The 21,823-nt window shown below is 42.2% G+C and overlaps 1 protein-coding gene across 5 annotated transcripts in view; it reads right to left on the bottom strand.

The window, feature by feature from the left end:
* Nucleotides 1–21,823, bottom strand: part of MAFF (MAF bZIP transcription factor F) — a 34,856-nt gene that overhangs the window by 8,138 nt on the left and 4,895 nt on the right. The window contains exons 1-2 of one of the 5 annotated variants that reach the window (XM_083156473.1): nucleotides 20,587–20,745; nucleotides 557–616 (exon numbers count right to left, since the gene is read on the bottom strand). In XM_083156473.1, coding sequence (XP_083012599.1) covers nucleotides 557–592 — 36 coding nt within the window. In that variant the 5' untranslated portion in view covers nucleotides 593–616; nucleotides 20,587–20,745. The other 4 variants (XM_083156472.1, XM_083156476.1, XM_083156475.1 and 1 more) reach the window with 4 other exon arrangements.

Here is a 21,823-nt window from a genome sequence, read left to right as displayed (position 1 = left end):
GTATTATGTCCCATGAGCCATATTGTTAAAACGATCTAGTGCATACACATTGAACGATATCATTCAGTGAAGTAACCTGGCCCCCACTCATAACACGCAGTCATGGACGATATAGTCAACATATGAATGTATGTTCAAACAACTGAGGACATCATTAACGACCCGTGGGAGAGCACATGGTTAACAATAGTGTGTACACACTAGATGACATGCACAATATATCATTAACTATATCATTATCTTGCGTATCGTCTACAGTTTTGGCAGCCATTTTGTGGACTGGGCCTTTATTCAAAAATATCCCACCATTTAATTCACTAAGATCAAAGAGGTTACTGTAAATGAATACAGTCCCACACACATTGCATAAGCCAGCAAAGTGATTGCCCCAATATATTAGCGAACACATTAAGTTTGCTATTGTATGGATCACCAAAACACACTCAGATGTGAAAATATTAAGTAATAAAAGGTCACACATGTAGCCTTATACTTGGATGGGTGGGAAAGGGGTGTCAATAAAGATGTAGTGTGATGGGTAAACTAAATACAGTACCTTTAAGGCCTTGGCCGAAAGTCCATCAGACGACATTGTCACCTGGAAGTCACGACCAGTCTGTAAAATGGTACAAATTTGGATCAACATATTTTTATGTAAAATTTACTTTTTGAAATACAATACAAAAATAAAATAAAATGTCAAACTAGCCCCTTAAAATTACTAATCTGCTAAAACCAGATAGTTTTAGCACTGAATCCATTTTATAATCATCTCTGCTTTAAAAAAAAAAAAAAAAAAAAAAAAAGGGCCATATTGCTAGTAGGAATGTTTGTTAATACGTATGCTAATTTATACTACCCCAATATATATTAGTAAAAGATCAGTCTAGGGGACTGATTTATTAAGGATGAAGTGATAAAGTGGAAGTTGATAACGTAATAGCCAATCAGCAGTGGTTGAAAAAAAATGAGTTAGGAGTTGATGGTCTGGTGCATTATTATCTTCCACTTTATCACCAGGTTTAATACATCTTCCCCTAGAGAAGCAGAAGATCAACAATCACACCAGCAGATCCGTTGTCACAAGGTGACTACAAGAGCGATTACAAACAGGCAAATAGGTGCTACTGCAATCACCTGTTCAAAAGTATTAGGCGCACCCAATACAGGAAAACATAAAAAAAATACTTTTGTATTTACATCAACACAGGACCATTTGGGTTTTATTTACTAACAATTTCTTACATAGCGCAGCAAATTCCATTGTGCTTTACAATTGGAAACAGTAATACAAAAGGGTATTTACAGGCATTTAAAAAGGTAGGAGGGCCCTGCTCACAAGATTGCAATAGATAAGGAAATAGGCATTGACAAACAAGAATAGGTGTTGTTTATTGCACAGTCTACCAGAATGAGTAGACTAGACTAGACTATATATAGTCTAATCTACGTGTACATACTGAGTTTGGTACATCCAATATTATTTATAAAGGATTTAAAAAAAAAAAAAGATACCCTTATATGCATTTCCTCACCCCCTTATTGGGTAAGTGAGGTACGTCCGCAATACCATGCCCTTCTCCACACAAGTACCCTACCACCTGTTCAGTGGTGAGTTGGGCATTATCCTGAATCTATATGGATTTGTAAAAGGGATGTAAAACTGTATCTGGATGTACTATAGTATGTGCCCTTTAAAACATCGGATACCACACATTGGAGTTTTTCCTTTCTCTCCTCCACTATATGGGCCTTATTCTAGTTCACTCTTTCTAACAAAATCCTTCTTAGATGGACAAAACCATGTACACTGCAGGGGGGCAGCTGTAAAATGTGCAGAGAGAATTAGATTTGGGTGAGTTATTTTGTTTCTGTGCATGGTAAATACTGGCTGCTTTATTTTTACACTGCAATATAGATCTCACTTTGAAGTAAAACCCCACCCAAATCTAATTCTCTCTGCACAAGTTACATCTGCCCCACCTGCAATGCACATGGTTTTGTCCATCTAAGAAGGATTTTGTCAGAAAGATTGAACTAGAATAAGGCCCTATATGTCACCGGACTGTGAGACTAAAGGAGTATATAACATTAAGAGAGACACATGTCGGCTGTAAAGAAACCTTGATGCAAAGTAAGTCACGGTACGCCCCCTACTTTCAAGGTTCCCTTAAAGAAACTGCTATATGCCCATACATCACCTTATGGAGCGAGTTGGGGGTACGCCCATTTAGGACTATATTTAAAACAAAAAATAGATAGGTGTTTTAATTCAATGTGAGTGAATTTTCCACACTTTAAATACCAAGCTACACATAGTTATTTTCCTTCTTTTTTCTTATCACTATACACTAGGGAGCACTTTTACAAAGCCAGAAGATAAGAAAAAGCCTTACAGATCTTCTGTCTACCTTGACGTAAAGATACCTTTACATGCTTGAAGAAATCTTGTTCAAGAGTGAGTTGGGTACGCCCATCCCTTTGAAACCATATAAGACAATTATGGATGCACATTTTTTTGTCTGTTAATGCTTATCTCATACAAAATTCTAATTTATTTTCAATTTTATGCACATGCGGTTGTGAGAAAAATCACCATCTAAACAGTTGACCATGAAACCACTATATTGAACAGGACTCTGCATCAACACCTATAAGGACTGTAACAATTTTTTATTTATTCACTATTAACACTGTTATACCCCTTTCAGACAGAAAAATCCCAAAAACCCAGGTATTTCCCGGATACAAAAACCCGGGTACAACTAGGCAGCAAGGGGCTGACCCCCTTTCACACAGGAGCAAAAACCCGGGTATTTTCCGTGTCAACCCCTTTCACACAGAAGCCGGATTTTTCCTGCAAAACTCTGTGTGTCATAAGAATAGGACAGTTTTAAAAGGCACACAGAGATGAGGTCATCAAAAGTGGGTGGTGACTGCTCACTGCATTGCATTAACCATGGCATGACACAAGGATATGTTGTAAACAAGTTTTATTGTTTGTATATACTGGAAGGTACATGTTACCTCACATGGCTGTCAGTATATTTGCAATGTTTGAGTACAGTGGCATCTTTGACTGTCCCAGTCATCTGTTTGCCGATATCCTCCTCCCCTCTCACTGCCAGCAGCTCTCACCTCTTGCTTCTACCAGTGGGCCATGCTATCCTTTTTTCAGCTCCCTAATGACCTCAGAGGCCAGCTCCATTGCCATGCCCTCCCAGCTAATCAGAGAAGCCTATCCTCACAACCAATCAGCCAGCACCCCACCAGGAGAGCCAATCAGTGCCTAACAATGTGTAATAATCCCCAAAACCCGGGTAGTTTCCTTTCAGACAGCCGGCGGGTTTTTGGAATACAGACCCGGGAAAAACCCAGGTAAATACCTGGGTCGAAGTCCCGGAACTTTAGACCCGTGTTGACCCTTTCAGACAGAAGAAAAACCCGGGTCGACACGGCAAGAGCAGGGAAATTCCCGGGTCTTTTTTTGTGTCTGAAAGGGGTATTATTTGCGCCCACCAGAGACATCCTCCAACCACCTTTTTTCCCAATATCGTGCTTTGGGGTGTAGGTAACACCAAGGAGGATCTCTCTCCAAGGCTGCATTGCGCTTGTGGGAACTGTTGTTAACTTGTTTTGCTTTGCTAACCTACAGAAAGGAGTTGCACTATATTATATTTAGCTCCAATGACCTAATCCGGAACAGGGTTACTGAACCTGCTGACCTGGGTAACGGTTGCTGATTAAGCTGGGTGTTTGGCTATGTTATATTAGACAGAGATATTCCCGTGCACCGGTTCAGTGTTATTGACACTGGCTGTATAGAGTTCATTGGGGGTCCACAATGGAAGACTGCAGGGGCAGGAAACACCATAGGAGTGACATTCGGTCACTTCTTTCAGTGTTTTTGATGCCCCCTTAACAATGGCACTTTAAGCATCCATTAAACGAATGTGGTGTACGCATTATGGGAAACCATTCACTTCAGTCTCACATGAATAGCACCAGAAAGGAGGTGTTTAATGTCAAAAGAGACTAGGGTATTTCTGCTCACTCCCTCTAGTGAGGTGCTTGCAAATTCTGACTAAAATAGTGCAGTGATGCGGTTTATGGCTTCAGAGCATATGCAATTTTAGCACTGTGGTCGGCACTAAAATTGGGGAATGCCGGTTACAACTACTAAACACCAGGCCTAATGCGCAGTAACCAGAATCTACCAATTAAGTGCCAGGCTCGATTGGGGACAATAGAATGTGTCTATGGCGTCATTCCATGAATCGCCCCCCTAGAATATGCTGATTGGCTAATAATTGCATAGTGTTTATGCAAGAGCATTAGCCAATATATCACTTCAAACATTCCTATATCAGACAGATTAGGCGGTCGGGAGATGGTGCGCTGCACGCTCTCTCTTGTTCCCAAGCTCCCTGTCCTATAACCACTTTGTTCGATCAGAATGTTTCTGGGATCGGCACATTGTAGGACTCATACAGCTACAGCCGTTGCGACTTTGATATGCCTATTTCTTCACATTAAGAAAAATTTTTGTGAAAACCTCCAACTTATCTGCGCAAATGTCTGTGCAGCCACAGATGGGATCAACTCATAGGTGTCCCCACACCTCACAACAAATTTCGAAGTTTTAGTGTATGAATACACAATTTTGAGGAGATCCCTTCACCGGCGCACACCAAGAGATAGAGAAATGTTACGTCCCTATTGGGTGGGCAACGTTCCTCTTCTCCGCCTCCGAATCGGGGATAGGGTCACTTTTCCCGAATTACCCCTTAGCTTATTTCGGGCGCCTTTTTTCTTCTCCCTATGTAGAGAAAATTGCTTCCTCTGTGTTAACCGTAGGTTTGCAGACCAGGATAGAAGGCACAAAGATATCCAATAGTGAAGTAGGTTTTTAATAGGTAATCCAATATAAAAGCATGCAAAAAAGTGAAACACATATAACACACCAAACAATAATGGGCCAAATACTGGTGGGGTGCAGGTGGATAATTACCCTCTAGGTAGAGAACTGGGTTTAAGCAGCTCTCATCGATCGCATTAGGTATCCAAGGACTCTAAGTAGAGGTGGAAACGCGTCGGAGGGGCCCAGAAAGTTCTGTGTGGAGAGCATCGTGGATATCCTTACCTGTGTCCCTGGATCTCAACGAAGGTGTACCGGTACCTACTTAGAGTACTTGGATACCTAATGCGATCGATGAGAGCTGCTTAAACCCAGTTCTCTACCTAGAGGGTAATTATCCACCTGCACCCCACCAGTATTTGGCCCATTATTGTTTGGTGTGTTATATGTGTTTCACTTTTTTGCATGCTTTTATATTGGATTACCTATTAAAAACCTACTTCACTATTGGATATCTTTGTGCCTTCTATCCTGGTCTGCAAACCTACGGTTAACACAGAGGAAGCAATTTTCTCTACATAGGGAGAAGAAAAAAGGCGCCCGAAATAAGCTAAGGGGTAATTCGGGAAAAGTGACCCTATCCCCGATTCGGAGGCGGAGAAGAGGAACGTTGCCCACCCAATAGGGACGTAACATTTCTCTCTCTCTTGGTGTGCGCCGGTGAAGGGATCTCCTCAAAATTGTGTATTCATACACTAAAACTTTTCGATATTTCTTCACATTGCGAAGGTACTACAACTGCATTCTTCCTCTTGAAGAAGCTGCCCAGTGCAGTGAAAGTGTTGAAGGTAAACAGAGGAGTCACGTATAGGACAGTCATACCCAATTCAGCTCTATGTAGCTGGTTATTAGAATATTCTAGCCATTCTGCCCACTTGCCTTGCAAAGAAACTCCTAGAGGCACCCCTGGCAGAAATTGAAGAATCCAGGAAATTAGAAGTATAATGCAGGACGGCAGGAGATTTAGAACTGAAACGGGAGCTTCCTGCAGAATAAGTGAGGGCAGGCAACTAGGAGTAAAGGCCCATATACACTAACCGATTGTGGACCCAAAGTAGCGTACATTTTTTAAGGTGTGCATAGTACGGTCTAGGACTATTGGAATTTTGTAATTATATGAATAGTTGCACAACTAATTTCTATGAATTTACACTAATTGTTTGAGTTTTGCTAACATACTGCCCACACTCCTTTGTTTTTAAATACATCCAATTCTGTTTTTAGCCTGTTTGTGGTGTCACCCACTCTCCTTTTTTGAGTAAAACAGAGAGTTCTGCGTGATTTATTTTTTTACACGACATTGAACTTTGACCTACAGGATTTGTAACAGAGTTCCTAATGAATACTGAAGTGATTATGTCATATCTGTGATTACTACAGTATAACAGTTTACGGTCTTTAGGTACTGTACTAACATTATATAAATCTACTGCCAGGCGATAAATCCTAATCTATACCACTTCTCTGTTGATTCGCTGACTTCTCTGTGCTTTGGGCTTACCACTGAGATTTTGCTAAATCCGTCAGAACCTATACAACCAACTTCTTTCATCTGCTGTTCTGTGCAAACCTAAAACAGGATTTATGACAATTGTAACCGTTCTGTAGTCAAACATTAACTTGCAAACAGACCTGTCACAAGGTTCTTGTATAGGAAGTTACTTGACCAGAGGAAAAAAATGGAAATAACATTTAGCCACAAAATAAGCGGAAGTGTGCTTTGTAAAAATAAAAATAACCGTTTACTTTACAAGTTTTTATTATATAGAACATCCAAATACCAGACTCAAAATTCTATAACCAACATTAAACGTTACCAACACAGTTAAAAGGGTTAAAGTACCACTTCTCTGCGTTTGTTTTGTATTGACAGGATTTATTTTTTGCAGGAGTGATCAAGCCTAATGCTAGATACACACTGGCATTAAAATGCTTCATTTAACATTCATTTCTAATACACGTTTAGCACATGTAAACAGAAGGGGAAAATAAAGTCACTGGACCAAATAAGACTGCATGTATTTGCCTTTCAAAGTTATTTTAACTTATGTTGCGCTGGAGTGTATTTTATTTTTCTTAACGTGCTCATTTTCATTTCTTTGCAGTTGACATGGGACAATACAGTTGAACACTTCCATTCATGTTATAGGACGCAGAAGAGGGTAGTGGTGCCGCGCTCTGCCCCTATAGTCCTTTTTGCTGGTGTGATGTATATGAACAAATGATGACTGGAAACTCTGGTCTATTTTGAAGAATATTGTAACTTTACTCATGAATAAATGTGAACATTGTATGCATTCCAAATGCTTTCACATATAGGTTTATACAGTGTTAGTATCCACGGATATTGTTACTAATAAATAAAACAATGAAATGGGGATTAGGATAAACGTACAGATTAACAAATGCAAACACATCTATGCAGATTCATAAATGCAATCATATAACTGCAGATGTATATTTCTGTATGTGAGGTGTATTGGGCGGTGTAGGTGGGGGTGCACAGGGGGTCTGCAGGAAGGTGGATGGGGGCGTCCTGGAACGGAGATGGGCTGCCTTGCGGGGATGTTGTTGCTCGTCCCGGTAGATTTGAATCTACAGGTTCCCCGTGCTGGTCAAGAGGTGCTGGTATTCTCGTGTTGTCTGTTGTTAAAAAAAAAAAAAAAAACAGACTACAGCAAAGAAACAACAGAACCCCTCTTCATCACAAACTTCTCCGAACAATCAACCGACATACAAAAAATCATCAAGAAACACTGGCCGCTTCTAAGAGAACCAAACCTAAAGAACAAACTAGTCCACAGCTACATCCCCCCCACAGCAAGTAAACAGACCACCATTGACAACACCGACACAGTGAAAGGCTTCTACTACTGCGGAAACTGCACAGGATGCACACAAAACAAAAAACGGAGCACAAAACCGACCACCAACTTTACATCGACCACCACAGGGAAACAATACCCCATCAAAGAAAGAATCACATGTAACGACAAAGGAATAATCTATCTCTTAAGGCCCCCATACACTATGAGATTTGTCTGACCTGGAAAATTGCATCTGATTTCCCCTGAACTTCCCTGGCAGCTTCCCAGGAGGCCTACATACAATTTGACACTTGATGTGCCATTTTTTACATCCAATTTGCATCAGATAAATCACATGTGATTTATCACATGTGATTAATCACATGATTTATCTGGCGCAAATTGGATGTGCCATGAGATTTATCTGATGGGATGGCTCTAGGGAGTGGCCTGAACAGTGCTAGACCTTGCAGGTATTACTGTTCTGAGAAAATGAGAATGGCGGTATATGTATATATAGTATATAACGAAATCTGCTGCGCTATATAAGACACTAACGGAATCTGCTGCGCTATATAAGACGCTGTAACGAAATCTGCTGCGCTATATAAGACGCTGTAACGGAATCTGCTGCGCTATATAAGACACTGTAACGGAATCTGCTGCGCTATATAAGACACTGTAACGGAATCTGCTGCGCTATATAAGACACTAACGGAATCTGCTGCGCTATATAAGACGCTGTAACAAAATCTGCTGCGCTATATAAGACGCTGTAACGGAATCTGCTGCGCTATATAAGACACTGTAACGGAATCTGCTGCGCTATATAAGACACTGTAACGGAATCTGCTGCGCTATATAAGACACTGTAACGGAATCTGCTGCGCTATATAAGACGCTGTAACGGAATCTGCTGCGCTATATAAGACACTGTAACGGAATCTGCAGCGCTATATAAGACACTGTAACGGAATCTGCTGCGCTATATAAGTTCCAAAGTATCCAAAGAGATGCAATATCAGTTACTTCTTAGGAAAGTAACTAGCAGGAATAGAAGTTTGTCACTAGTATCCAATTATCCTGAACATAAACCAGTGGCCAAGAGGGAGAGTCAGGGAGATAGGACCAGCCCAGGCAGTTCCACCAGAGACCGTTTGCATAACAGTATTAATAGAGGTTAAAGAGGTATTTGGACACTTCCCATTATAACCAGCAGTACATAGTCACTACATAGTCACTGCTGCTTGCTACACTAAAGAGAACAATAGTCATTTATTCAGGCACACACAGGGGAGAGAGAGAGGGGGGAGTCTGCCCATGCTGTCATCCAGAAGCAGGGGAGAGGGAGAGTCCGTGCTCTTCTGAACAAGCTGACAATCAGCAGCACGGGAGGGGGATGTTGTCCGGGCTTTGCTGCCCGTTCAGGTGTCATATAGCAGCAGAGGAAAGTCTGGGGGCTCTGCTGTGTGTGCTGACAGCTAGGACGAGCAGCAGGGAAGACTCTCACTGACTGCCGCCCTCTGCCCTCTTCTCTCCTGACTCGAGTCCCGGCGTGGTGCCTGTCACTTCCTGTGACATAAGTTCCGGCTGCTGCTGCTGGGGGTTGGAGGAGGTCCACAGCGGCGCAGGAAGGAGGTACCAGGAGATATATCGGATCTGAAACATCGTGGGTGCTAAAAAGCACCCACGATGTGCCCATGATGGGTCAGATTCAGATATATCTGATGTTCAGCAGGTCCGACGCCCTGATCCGATCTGATGCGCACGGGACCGCGCATCAGATCAGATGTCAAACACATGCGATTTTCGGCCGATTTCAACCGATTTATCGGCCCAAGGGGCCGAAATCGGGTGAAATCGGCTGAAAATCGCATAGTGTATGGGGGCCTTTACAGTGCCCCTGCAACAAACAATACATTGGAAGGACCACCAGACCTTTGAAAAACCGCCTGTATGAACACATCAGAAACATAAGAAATGGCTACGAAGACCACAATCTATCCAAACACTACAAGGACTTCCACGACAGCAACCCTAAATCCCTAACATTCATAGGAATAGAAAAAATCAAACCAGATTGGAGAGGAGGAAACTACACCCTGCGCATTAACACAAAAGAACTAAAATGGATGTACGAATTGAAAACACTCAACCCAAGAGGCCTGAACCTCGACAATGAAGTAAAATCGATTGTTGGAATCAAGAAATAATAAACACAAAAAAAAATAAAAAAATAATAATAATACCGACTCAACCTATCGACACAACCAACGGTTGACACAGCAGCAAAACACCAGCAACAAACCAACCAGCAAATACAACACCCCAACAGATAAAACAAAAAGGACCCTAAACACAACAGTAGCAGCCACCTGTCGACACAAACAGATGTCAGAAATCTGTCGGCACACCGGCAGAAACTCACCACCAAAAGAAGCACCAGCAAAAAGTGATTGACAGCCCAACAGGACCAATCACAACAGAGAACAACCGACCACTCAGAAGCAAGATCAAACAACCAATGAGAAAGAGACAAACACGAAACCTCCCACCAAACTCCCGCCCACCTCTAATAAAGACAGCCTCATGGAGCACACTCTGCAAACTCCCTAGAAGAAGGCCCATCCAAAGGCCGAAACGCGTTGGAGAGAGACACCAAGGAACCAAAAAGCACCCACAATCCACAGCCTTCCCAAGAACCCTGAAGAGAAAGAAGAAAAAAAAAAAAAAAAAAAACACCCCTTCACCAGCCAGGGGCCTGCACAAATCAACAACAGCAGAGAAAGATTGGAACAGCCGGCAAACATCACCCGCAGTGATCCGAGACCATAACGGAGAGGGAGTAGGTGAGTAGGCACTCTGTCGGCAGGAAAGCGCAGCGGCAGGCGGCTAATCAGCGCCAACCGTTCCCGCCTCCCTGTCAGAAGAACCACGCTAGACCGAACAGGAGTGACAGACAGCGTAGCAACCTGGACGGCGAACGGCGCTGAACTGTCACCCTGAAGAGGAACGGCATAAGGTTCCTCCGGACCAACCACCGCCAACCCCCAACCCGCTAGTGCACCGCTACCACCCGCAGACCTGACATCCACCCGCAGACCTGACGCCAGGAAAACGGTCGACACGAACAACAGACAACACAAGAATACCAGCACCTCCTGACCAGCACGGGGAACCTGTAGATTCAAATCTACCGGGACGAGCAACAACATCCCCGCAAGGCAGCCCATCTCCGTTCCAGGACGCCCCCATCCACCTTCCTGCAGACCCCCTGTGCACCCCCACCTACACCGCCCAATACACCTCACATACAGAAATATACATCTGCATTTATATGATTGCATTTATGAATCTGCATAGATGTGTTTGCATTTGTTAATCTGTACGTTTATCCTAATCCCCATTTCATTGTTTTATTTATTAGTAACAATATCCGTGGATACTAACACTGTATAAACCTATATGTGAAAGCATTTGGAATGCATACAATGTTCACATTTATTCATGAGTAAAGTTACAATATTCTTCAAAATAGACCAGAGTTTCCAGTCATCATTTGTTCATATACATCACACCAGCAAAAAGTACTATAGGGGCAGAGCGCGGCACCACTACCCTCTTCTGCATTTATCAAAACTAGCCGTGCCAGGTCAAACGGCTGGTGCCGCCGCTAGCACCGAACAAAGCACAGTGCGCAGGTTACCCCCAAGTATCTACATGTTATAGGACGATCAAAGAGCTTTTACAGAGCTCTCTAGGAAAAAGATGTCCTGTGTCAGCTTCAGATCACCATCACGAAAATAACTTATGATGTTGGCATGGCCAGTTATCTGGGTGAGCCATGTCAAAGGTGCTGATTTTTTTTTTATTGCCCAAGTCTTGCAAGGACCCCATTTACTGCTCAACTTTTAGCAAAAAGTCTTAGCGATTGCATTATGCAGAATATCTCACCAACCGCTTTGGTATTATGACAATATGACTGTTCACATGTCAGGCTATGTACACTAGCAAACTTGTACATGCCTTTCTTCTTCAACTATGCTCAATTCACATGGTATAATATTTTGAACAATTTTGCCAATTCTGACGGGTCGGAACTGTAACTTCATATCATCCTGTGTACTGTATATGTACTATGGTGCTGATGATGCATGGTGCTGCATGAGCCGAACAAAATCACAGGCGTGGGACAGTCTGCGGAATGCAGCATGTCCGCCGCTGGTTCCTGACGGAGGTGATGTTGCTGGATACATACATCATGTATGAATGTTTTCACATCTATCCAGTTTTTAAAATTACTATATCTACTGTAAAATAATCCCATGGTCTGTACCACACTAATGTCTCTTACTCCCAGTTAGTAGATTCCAATGACCAGGCTAACAGAATACCTCTTTCATTGAAGTATTGTGCTTACTGCTACTCAGATGCCCTCAGGATTTAAGCATGGGTAAGAGGTACTTATCAGCATGAAATGTCTGATACCACATTTAGGACACATGGGGCTTGAGGAAAGAGTACAACGATAAAGGTCGCCGCACGAGGAGAATAGGCATGAGAGCAGAAACCTAACAGCCCCACACAAGCGGCCAGGTTATAGACAGGTACATACAATATGGCCTTTATTTATTTACAGTTTCTTATATAGCGCAGCAGATTCCGTAGACAGTGATAAAACAAACTGGGTAACAACAGACAGACTTGGAGGTAGAAGGGCCCTACTGCAAGCTTACAATCTATAGGGATATAGGAGGGAAACACAAGGACAGGCACCAGGAATAGCATAGCAGTCCCACCAAGTTACAAGTCCAGAAGGGAAGCTATATATTACATATGTGCCTCAGAGGGTTATGCATGTAAAACTTAAATATGATAGGCTTGCCTGAAGAGGTGAGTTTTCAGGGAACACTTGAAAGTTTGGAGGCTATATTCATAACAGTGGCCATGTCCATAGGCTAAACCACTGACCGCATGGCATCCAGAGATTTAAAGCTTTGCCTGTAGTGACACAGACCATCTACCACAGAGAAAAATGCACATGATCACAATAAGATCAGCTGTTTCCTAGTGTAGATGACTACAAATGGCAAAATCACTCACTCACTCTACCTGGAGCACCAGTTTACCAACCTACTGGCAATGATCCATGACAAAACAATATTTTGGTAACATTTGACTTGTATGTTAGACACCTGCCTGATGGATCATTGGACATTGCAGAGTACACCTGGTGCTACAGTATTTCCGTGCTAGAGTAGCTGATATGTGCAGTGGTATAAGACAAAATGCTCACATCCAGATTATGTAAAACAAATACAAAAATGTGCAGGTCGGGTTCTACCCGGAAAACTTATTTGCATAATATATACTAGAGTTCAATAATTTTGTAAATGTGAATCTTATGGTGCCCTTAAAACACCTTCACCAGAATATTGAACTCCCTTCTCTTCCGCCCCTCCTCAAACTCTATAGTTCACATCGCCACTTACTTATTTACAGTTTCTTATGTAGCGCAGCATATTCTGTTGCGCTTTACAACTAGAAACAACAGTGATGAAAAAAACTGGGTAGATACAAACCGACATGGAGGTAGGAGGGCCCTGCTCGCAAGCTTACATTATTTCCATCCAAAACTTTATTAATCTGTCAGAACATCACATTCCACGAGTCCCTCATCATCCAGCCTATTCTCTGCCAGACAGCCTCTTCCTAACTTCTAAATTAGGGGCAGATGTATTAAGCCTTAACAAGAGATAAATGCAAGTGTGATAAAGCGAGATAAACATCCGGCCAATCACATCCTACCTGCCATGTTACAGGCTGTGTTTGAAAAAAAGTCAGTAAGGAGCGGATTGGCTGGACGTTTATCTCTCTTTATCACCCTTGCATTTATCTCTTGTTAAGGCTTAATACAACTGCCCCTTAATTTTTATTTGACTTCCTTCTTCCCAGTATCGTGAGATGGTGTTATGGCCCTCTTCCTACCTCTCATGCTGGAAATTCTAGTACTTTCCCTGGCTACCTTCTAAAGTGTGTTCCTTTCACTAATCCACAGAACAGGTCTACAAAGATCTCTGTAGGTTGTCATCTCAGTTTACAGTCAGTGCCATGCTGGTCATCTCTCCGAACTACTGCAAATTAAACTTTGACCTAAATATAACGCACCATCTATCAAGTTCCAGCTTAAACTCCCAGGTAACTTAAAAAAAAAATGCAAATGCTAGGTCAGTGTTTGTAGGTTGTGTGCTGCCCAAGGAAATCCAACTTTAAGGGCCGTACGTTATCACATTTGTCCCTAGGATTATGAAGGAATTACTCAGATATGTAGCACATTCCCCTCTGGGGCAATCTGTGCCTTCGTCACCTATGTACACAACGGATTCCCACATGTGGGCCTCAGATAACTTAAAAAATTAAAGGATATCTTTCACAAAGACTATCTGTGTTACAGTGCTACTAATATCTGGTTAGTTATTGCCTATATGTGGTTAGAGTGTTTACAGGATCTGCTCTTGCTGGGTTCTGTTTACCCTCTATTCCTACATACTTTCCACGTCAAAAAGTTATAAGTAGACAATGGGATATTCTAGACTCAACGATAACTGGCAGCAGACTAGAACAAAAAAATATTACCCTATCAGTCAACTCTACAACAGACTGCAAGATATTGATGTTTTTTACATTTATCTATTTTTATTTATTAACAGTTTCGGTACTTGTGTACAATCACGGCTCCCACGATGTCCATCGCATAGTAAAAAATCGCATCGCATGCGATTTTTAACAGAAATGCATCCAAATGCATTGTAATTAGTATAAAACATGTTCAATGGCCCCCAAATGTCATTTTTCAGGCTGTACCACCCCCACTATCAACGCGAACCCAAAGCGTGGTGAGCGCAGCGAGCCAGCGAGGGGCGGCGGTACGCGTCCTACGACCTTTTCATACCCCCACTATCCACGTCGGCGTGGAGAATAGAAAGTGTGGCGAGCCCGAAGCGTGGCGAGCGCAGCGAGGGGACACGGATACCTTCACAGGTGTCCGCGTCCCCTCGCGGGGCTCACCACACTTTCTATTCTCAACTCCGCGCCGACGTGGATAGTGGGGGTATGAAAAGGTCGTAGGACACGTACCGCCGCCGCTCGCCACGCTTCGGGTTCGCGTTGATAGTGGGGGTGGTACAGCCTGAAAAATGACATTTGGGGGCCATTGAACATGTTTGATACTAATTTCAATGCATTTCTGTTAAAAATCGCATGCGATCAAATCACATGCAATGCGATCGAATGCGATTTTTAAAAAAAAAATGCTTAAAAACTGCAAAAATCGCATCCCATCGCATGCCACTACATATGGCATGCGATGGGAGCCGTGAAAGTACACAAGTACCACAGTTTCTTATATAGCGCACACATATTCCGCAGCGCTTTACAGAGAATATTTGAACATTCACATCAGTCCCTGCTCCAGTGGAGCTTACAATCTATATTCCCTACCACATGTACACGCACACTCATTGGGTGAGATTTAATAGGATGAGAGATTCAGAAAGTGAGAGATTTAGTAAGAAATCTCCAGGTTTTTTTTTTTAAAGCGGCAATCATTTACACTGATAAACCAGTTTGATTTGGAAGTGTAAATGATTGCCTGTTTAAAAAAAAAAAACCCTGGAGATTTATCACCAAATCTCTGACTTTCTGGATCTTTCATCCTATTAAATCCTACCCATTCATTCTAGGGTTAATTCTTGTTAGGAGCTTAATAACCTACCAGTATATTTTTTGGAATGTGGGAGGAAACCAGAGTACCCGGAGGAAACCCACGCAAGTACGGGGAGAATATACAAACTCAGCAACGTTAGGGCCATGGAGGGAATTCAACCTATGACTTCAGTGCTGTGAGGCAGTATTGCTTACCATTACACCATCCGTTCTGCCACACTTACATGTTGTTTAGTACACCCGTCAGGTGGCAGAAGACTAACTCCATAAAGTATTGTGTCTTAAATGTCTCACAGTGGACGGAACCTAAATATTTTGTGTACATTCATGTACGTAAATATTGGCCTTTTGCTCATTGTACCGCTACCCTCATTGGCAAACCCCTGTCAAAATTGACCACCTTTGCAAGACTAATTTATTTTATTTACATTTCTTTTATTATATAGGTGAAATTGAGCTAATTTACTTCAATTCAGGAAAAGAGCATTACAAATGTTATTAATGTCCTCCCCTTGTACTGGATAATTTACTGTATCCATAAATGGTTTGATAAGGTTTACAAAATGTAGTCAGCGCAGAGTAGATAGGCTTGTGAAGATACTTGGCATCCGTAATGCAGAACACAGAACCCATGGTAGTCTTATGGGCCCTACACACATGCCGATGTGGGCCGTTCTGCTCCTCTGTCGCTCAGCACACAGAGCTGACAGTCCACACACAGAGCGAGCTGTCAGCTCTATGTGCTGAGCAAGCGGACCGTGCCAATGTTCTCTGGTGAGAGAACCCTGGCGATGCCAATATTGATGAACACTGCTCATCAATCTCGGCCAGATAGCCCCTACACACACACACACACCGATGTAGGGGCATTTTAGAAGCGACTTTGCCAAACTAAGCAAAGTCGCTTATAAAATGCCTTACTATCGACATGTGTGTAGGCCGTATTAGAAGGGATATTGTTGCCCTTTCTCAGTAGGACGCAAGTGTCTTTTGTTACATTTATTTATTTTCTGAACAAAACAGATTCCATATATATATATATGTCTATATATAAAAACTAGAATAGCCGCACACGCTTAACTGTATCTGTCTGACTCGTGAGGGTTCCAATCTCAAAAGACCCTGTGAACATATTCTGAACCATAGAACTACACAGACACACTACAGCTTTTTTTGTTGGGGGGGGGGGGGTGTGCATGACTGAAGTACGCATGGCCCAAACGTTACCTTAAATTTGCTCAGTCTATAGAGATGCAGCAGATATTCAATCACAAGGCACAGCTTAACTACTGTATTTATCCAATACATACATGCTATTTAATAGGATAAAATGCTATAATATCATAATCATTACCACAAAGCACTATATAATTTTCACAGAGGAAGGCCTAGTTTTAAAGCAAAACATAAACCATTATAATATTCTCAAGCTGGGAAAACATTCTCATCAACCTGCTGTAACAAACTTCCCAGTGATGAACTTTACCCCATGACAAAACAATATTTTGGTAACATTCGACTTGTGTGTTGTTAGACTCCTGCCTGAAGGGTCATTGGTACATTGCAGAGTAAATATTGCTGAGCTGGGACTTTCTACAGGAGACTCTTCAGGAGCTGCGCTTCACACTTCACATGTTCTGAAATTTATGCTGAGTCGCTAACTCTTCTCACTCGTTCACACCTATCTGCTGTCAGCGTGCTTTTCACTCACTAACCGACGATTGAAAAGAAAAAAGGACAGTTCTCTATAGGTTCATTCCCAATGCTGCGTTTAAAACTTTTGAACACAATACATCCTATTTATGAACTACCAGGCGAATAAATTGTATTAATGAAATAAAAAACAATGCATTAAAAGCAAACTGAAAACTACATCACTAAACTGTTCGTTTTCACACTTATGGATTTTCCCACTATATACGTGAATATCTACTAGAGTTCAATGACAATATTTTGTTTTCTTTTGCACTGTATGGCATTTGAGGGATATTAATTATCTTGCACATACTCTTACAATGTAAATAACTTCACTATAGGCTTCACTTTATTGCTGTGTTACCTTTCGAGTTGACACTGGATAATTACAACATACAAACAATTCTGAGAATATATGCAATGGCGGCAGTCTCTCAGGAGAGTATGAGACAGTTAGGGTTCTGGATGCTGCAGTGTCACCCAGGACTGCCCAGTTGCAGGACAGAATCCAATAATGTGGGGTAATAATAATTAGAGGGTACCATTATAAGACAGTGCTGGGTCTTTTTGTAAAGTAGTGCTGATTGTTGTAACTTGCTCAGGCTGTGAGGCCATAACAATCATTGACTGAACCTGACTATTTGCATACAATTGTTACTTGATATAAATAGAATATAAACTTATTGCTTAAAATACACAATTTCTCTTTTCTGCAACCAGGAGACTACTCCAAATCTTCATTAACCAAGCACACACACACCCCCTTTAAGTCAGTTACAATCACGTACAGACAACACCCAGGGAAAAACAGGAATGTTACGTAAGGAATGTTACACACAGTCTTCTCTGGAAGAAAACTCTAACAACATTACTTCATCTGGGAACAATCAGCGAGGAAAACAGTGTGTTAGCCAGATATCCCTCCCTCTTCTATAATACTGGTGCACAAGTAGCATGTAAGCTCACAAACCATGTATTCTCCCCACAACATTGTACACACCATTAGTATGTAAGCTCACTAAACCATACATTCTCCCCACAACATTGTACACACCATTAGTATGTAAGCTCACCAAACCATGTATTCTCCCCACAACATTGTACACACCATTAGTATGTAAGCTCACCAAACCATGTATTCTCCCCACAACATTGTACACACCATTAGTATGTAAGCTCACCAAACCATGCATTCTCCCCACAACACTGTATACACCATTAGCATGTAAGCTCACCACAACATACACCATTAGTTTGTAAGATCACCAAACCATGCAGTCTCCCCACAACACTGTATACACCATTAGCATGTAAGCTCACCACAACACTGTAAACACCATTAGTATTTAAGCTCACCACAACACTGTATACACCAGTAGTATGTAAGCTCACCAAACCATGCATTCTCCCACAACACTGTATTTAACAGTTTCTTATATAGTGCAAACATATTCTGAAGCGCTTTACAGAGAATATTTGAACATTCACATCAGTCCCTGCCCCAGTAGAGCTTACAATCTATGTTCTCTACCACATGTACATGCACACACAGACATTCAAGGGTTAATTTGTTGGGAGCCCACCAGTATTTTTGGATTGTGGGAGGAAACCGGAGTAAACTCACGCAAGTACGGGGAGAATATACAAACTCCGCACAGTTAAGAGTCATGGTGGGAATCGAACCCATGACCTCAGTGCTGTGAGGCAGTAATGCTAACCATTACACCATCCGTACTGTATACACCATTATCATGTAAGCTCACAAACCATGAGCTTGTAAGATCACCAAAACATGCACTATCCCCACAACAATGTACTGTATATGTAAGGTCACCACAACTCTGTATACACCATTAGTATGGAAGATCACCAAATCATGCATTGTCCCCACAACACTGTATATGTAAGTTCACCACAATAATGTATACAACATTAGCAAGTAAGATCACCAAACCATGCATTCTGGCCACAACTTTATATACACCATAAGCATGTAAGATCACCACAACACTGTATACACCATTAGTATGTAATCTCACCAAACCATGCATTCTGCTCACAACACTGTATACACAATTGACATGTAAACTCACCAAACCACGCATTCTGCCCACAACAGTGTATACACCATGAGTATATAAGCTCAGCAAACCATGGGTTCTGCGCACAACAGTGTATACACCAATAGTATGTAAGCTCATCACAACAGTGTATACACCATTAGCATGCAAGTTCACCACAACACTGTATACACCATTATCATGTAAGCTCAGCAAACTATGCATTCTGCCCACAACACTGTATACACCAGGCATATCCAAACTGGGGCCCTCCAGCTGTTGTAAAACTACACATCCCAGCATGCCTTGCCATATATTTAGCATATCCTAATAGCTATACTGTGGCAAGGCATGATGGGACTTGTAGTTTCACAACAGCTGGAGGGCCATAGTTTGGACATGCTTGGGTATACACCATTATTAGCATGCAATCTCACCAAACCACACATTCTGCCCACAATATTGTATAGCAAAGTGTAGCAGCACAAATAATAAAGAACATGTCACATTGCTACAGCTAAACTATAGGCAGAGGTTACCTAGCTTTACATGACTTAATGGAATTAATCATTAGTTCATGTATATATATAAAAAAAAGATAAAACATTTAAAATTGACAGCATAGGTTTCTTATGGGAGATATTATAAAACACATATGGACAGCATGTACTGAGACACGTGCTTAATGTACTAAAATATATACGTGATTACATAAAGCAGACTGGAAGAACACCGTAAAATACCTATAAAGCAGCCAATCCATATTCATATATGATCTAAAGGTCTATTGATACAGCAATCCCCGGTGTATCCGTGTGAGCTGAATACAAGTGTGTCTGTCTTGTGGCCGCACACCATACTTTGGAGGAAGTTGCACTTGGGAGGGCCTTCCTTCGTCGTCACATTTAAAAACACCACAACAAGCACAAAAATCTTATTATTACGAAGCAGAAACGGAAAAACAAAACATTCTAAGCCTAAATATAGCAAAGGCAGCGGGCATTCTAGGAGTACAAGGCAGCAACGTTTCCTTTTACCCCTTCCCTGCCAGCCTCCAGCAGACAACAGCGGCAGCCTCCCTCTGACAGCGAGGAGTTGGAATCCTGAGCGCATAGACCGGATTGAGGAGCTGTAAACGCAATCCACTAAAAAATAACGATCAGTAATACAACGATCAGTAACACAACATATCCCACCATGATCCTCGGCTGAAACAGCGCCTCGTCCGACCACATCATACAAAGAGTGCGAGCTTCCTTGTTTCCACCGTACAAACACGCTCTGCTACAATGTTATCTTCCAATTTCCTTATTATTACACAGATCAGGTCCCACCCAGGCTCAGGGAGGAGATGCACATGGGGCAGCAGGCGATTCCTTACCTGCTGTGCTGGAGGATGAGGGGCCTGGGGGTCCCTGGGCGCTGCTGCCTGCAGGAGGGAGTGCTCAGATCTGCTGAGTTGTAATGTTACAGTTTCCTGGAATTACTCACTCACGGATTCCTTTCATTCATAAAAACACAGTCATGCACTGACGTCATCCTTAGGAGGCGGGTCACCAGCTGTCACATGATGGGAACGGTGATGTCATTCAACTGCCTGACTGATTTTAAAGGGGCGATGCCAGGAATGTGAGCTAGCTCCCAAAATAGACTTAAAAAATATTTACAATATTAAAATTAAAAGTGTAAACATGAAGCAGTCCCCCCTTACCAGTGAGATAATGGTATGGCGATTTATCATTCACTTATTTTTTTGCCTACATAGAGTCAATGTTATTCTACACCATTGCGAAGGCATGCCACAGGCACTGTCTGCAATTGAATAGACCCCTGATAGTTTATTTATTGCCTTAAGATTGTCGTAAAATTAACATAAATTTAAAACTTCAAGTCGCTGGAAAAATAGGTAGCTGTGTGCCAGAATGTGAATTGGTGGCCCCCAACCCATAGTAAAAGTGCAGGCTGAAGGGGCGCAGAAAAAATGTAGAGGTGCTGCTTCATGGGGGAAGAGGAGTGGTCACATAATAGTACTAATAATGCCCATAGGAGTAGCGCCCTTACACACATAATGCCTGCTTGTGCACACAATGCCCACAGGAGTAGCGTCCACCTTCCCCTGATGCCAGTCCCGACCCCCTTCCCCCATTTTCACATCCCATTTGTTTGAGCTGCTAGTGCCCACTACTGTTCCTCTCCGACCTCCCTCCCTCCTCACATCCAGTGACAGCGATTCCCCTCCAGCAGATGCGCTGTGGGCAAGGCACCGCTGGCACACAATTAATTACGGTACTGCCGAGGATGGTCTACTTACTAGGGTAAAAAATACACATAATTGAATAAGTGAAAACTAAAGCACTGATACCTTATATGTGAAAGCATTGACAATCAATAGTACTGATGAATTGATCTTGTCGACAGTGCCAACAAATTGGTTAATGAGCAAATCACAGAAGATTGAACTTGCTGTATCTGTCTATATGGTAAACACTGGTTTGTCAGTGTGTAGCAGCAACATGTCTGTGAACAACATATTGGTGATAATTCAGTCCCGATCACATGGCCGTAATTTTGCACCAACCAGCGTTCATGTAGACATCGCACGCTAAAGTGATATCTTG

The sequence above is a fragment of the Crinia signifera genome, chromosome 8 (assembly GCF_055691185.1).
Source record: "Crinia signifera chromosome 8, ASM5569118v1, whole genome shotgun sequence".
Classification (NCBI taxonomy): domain Eukaryota; kingdom Metazoa; phylum Chordata; class Amphibia; order Anura; family Myobatrachidae; genus Crinia; species Crinia signifera.
This window is presented reverse-complemented; position numbering and strand designations above follow the sequence as displayed.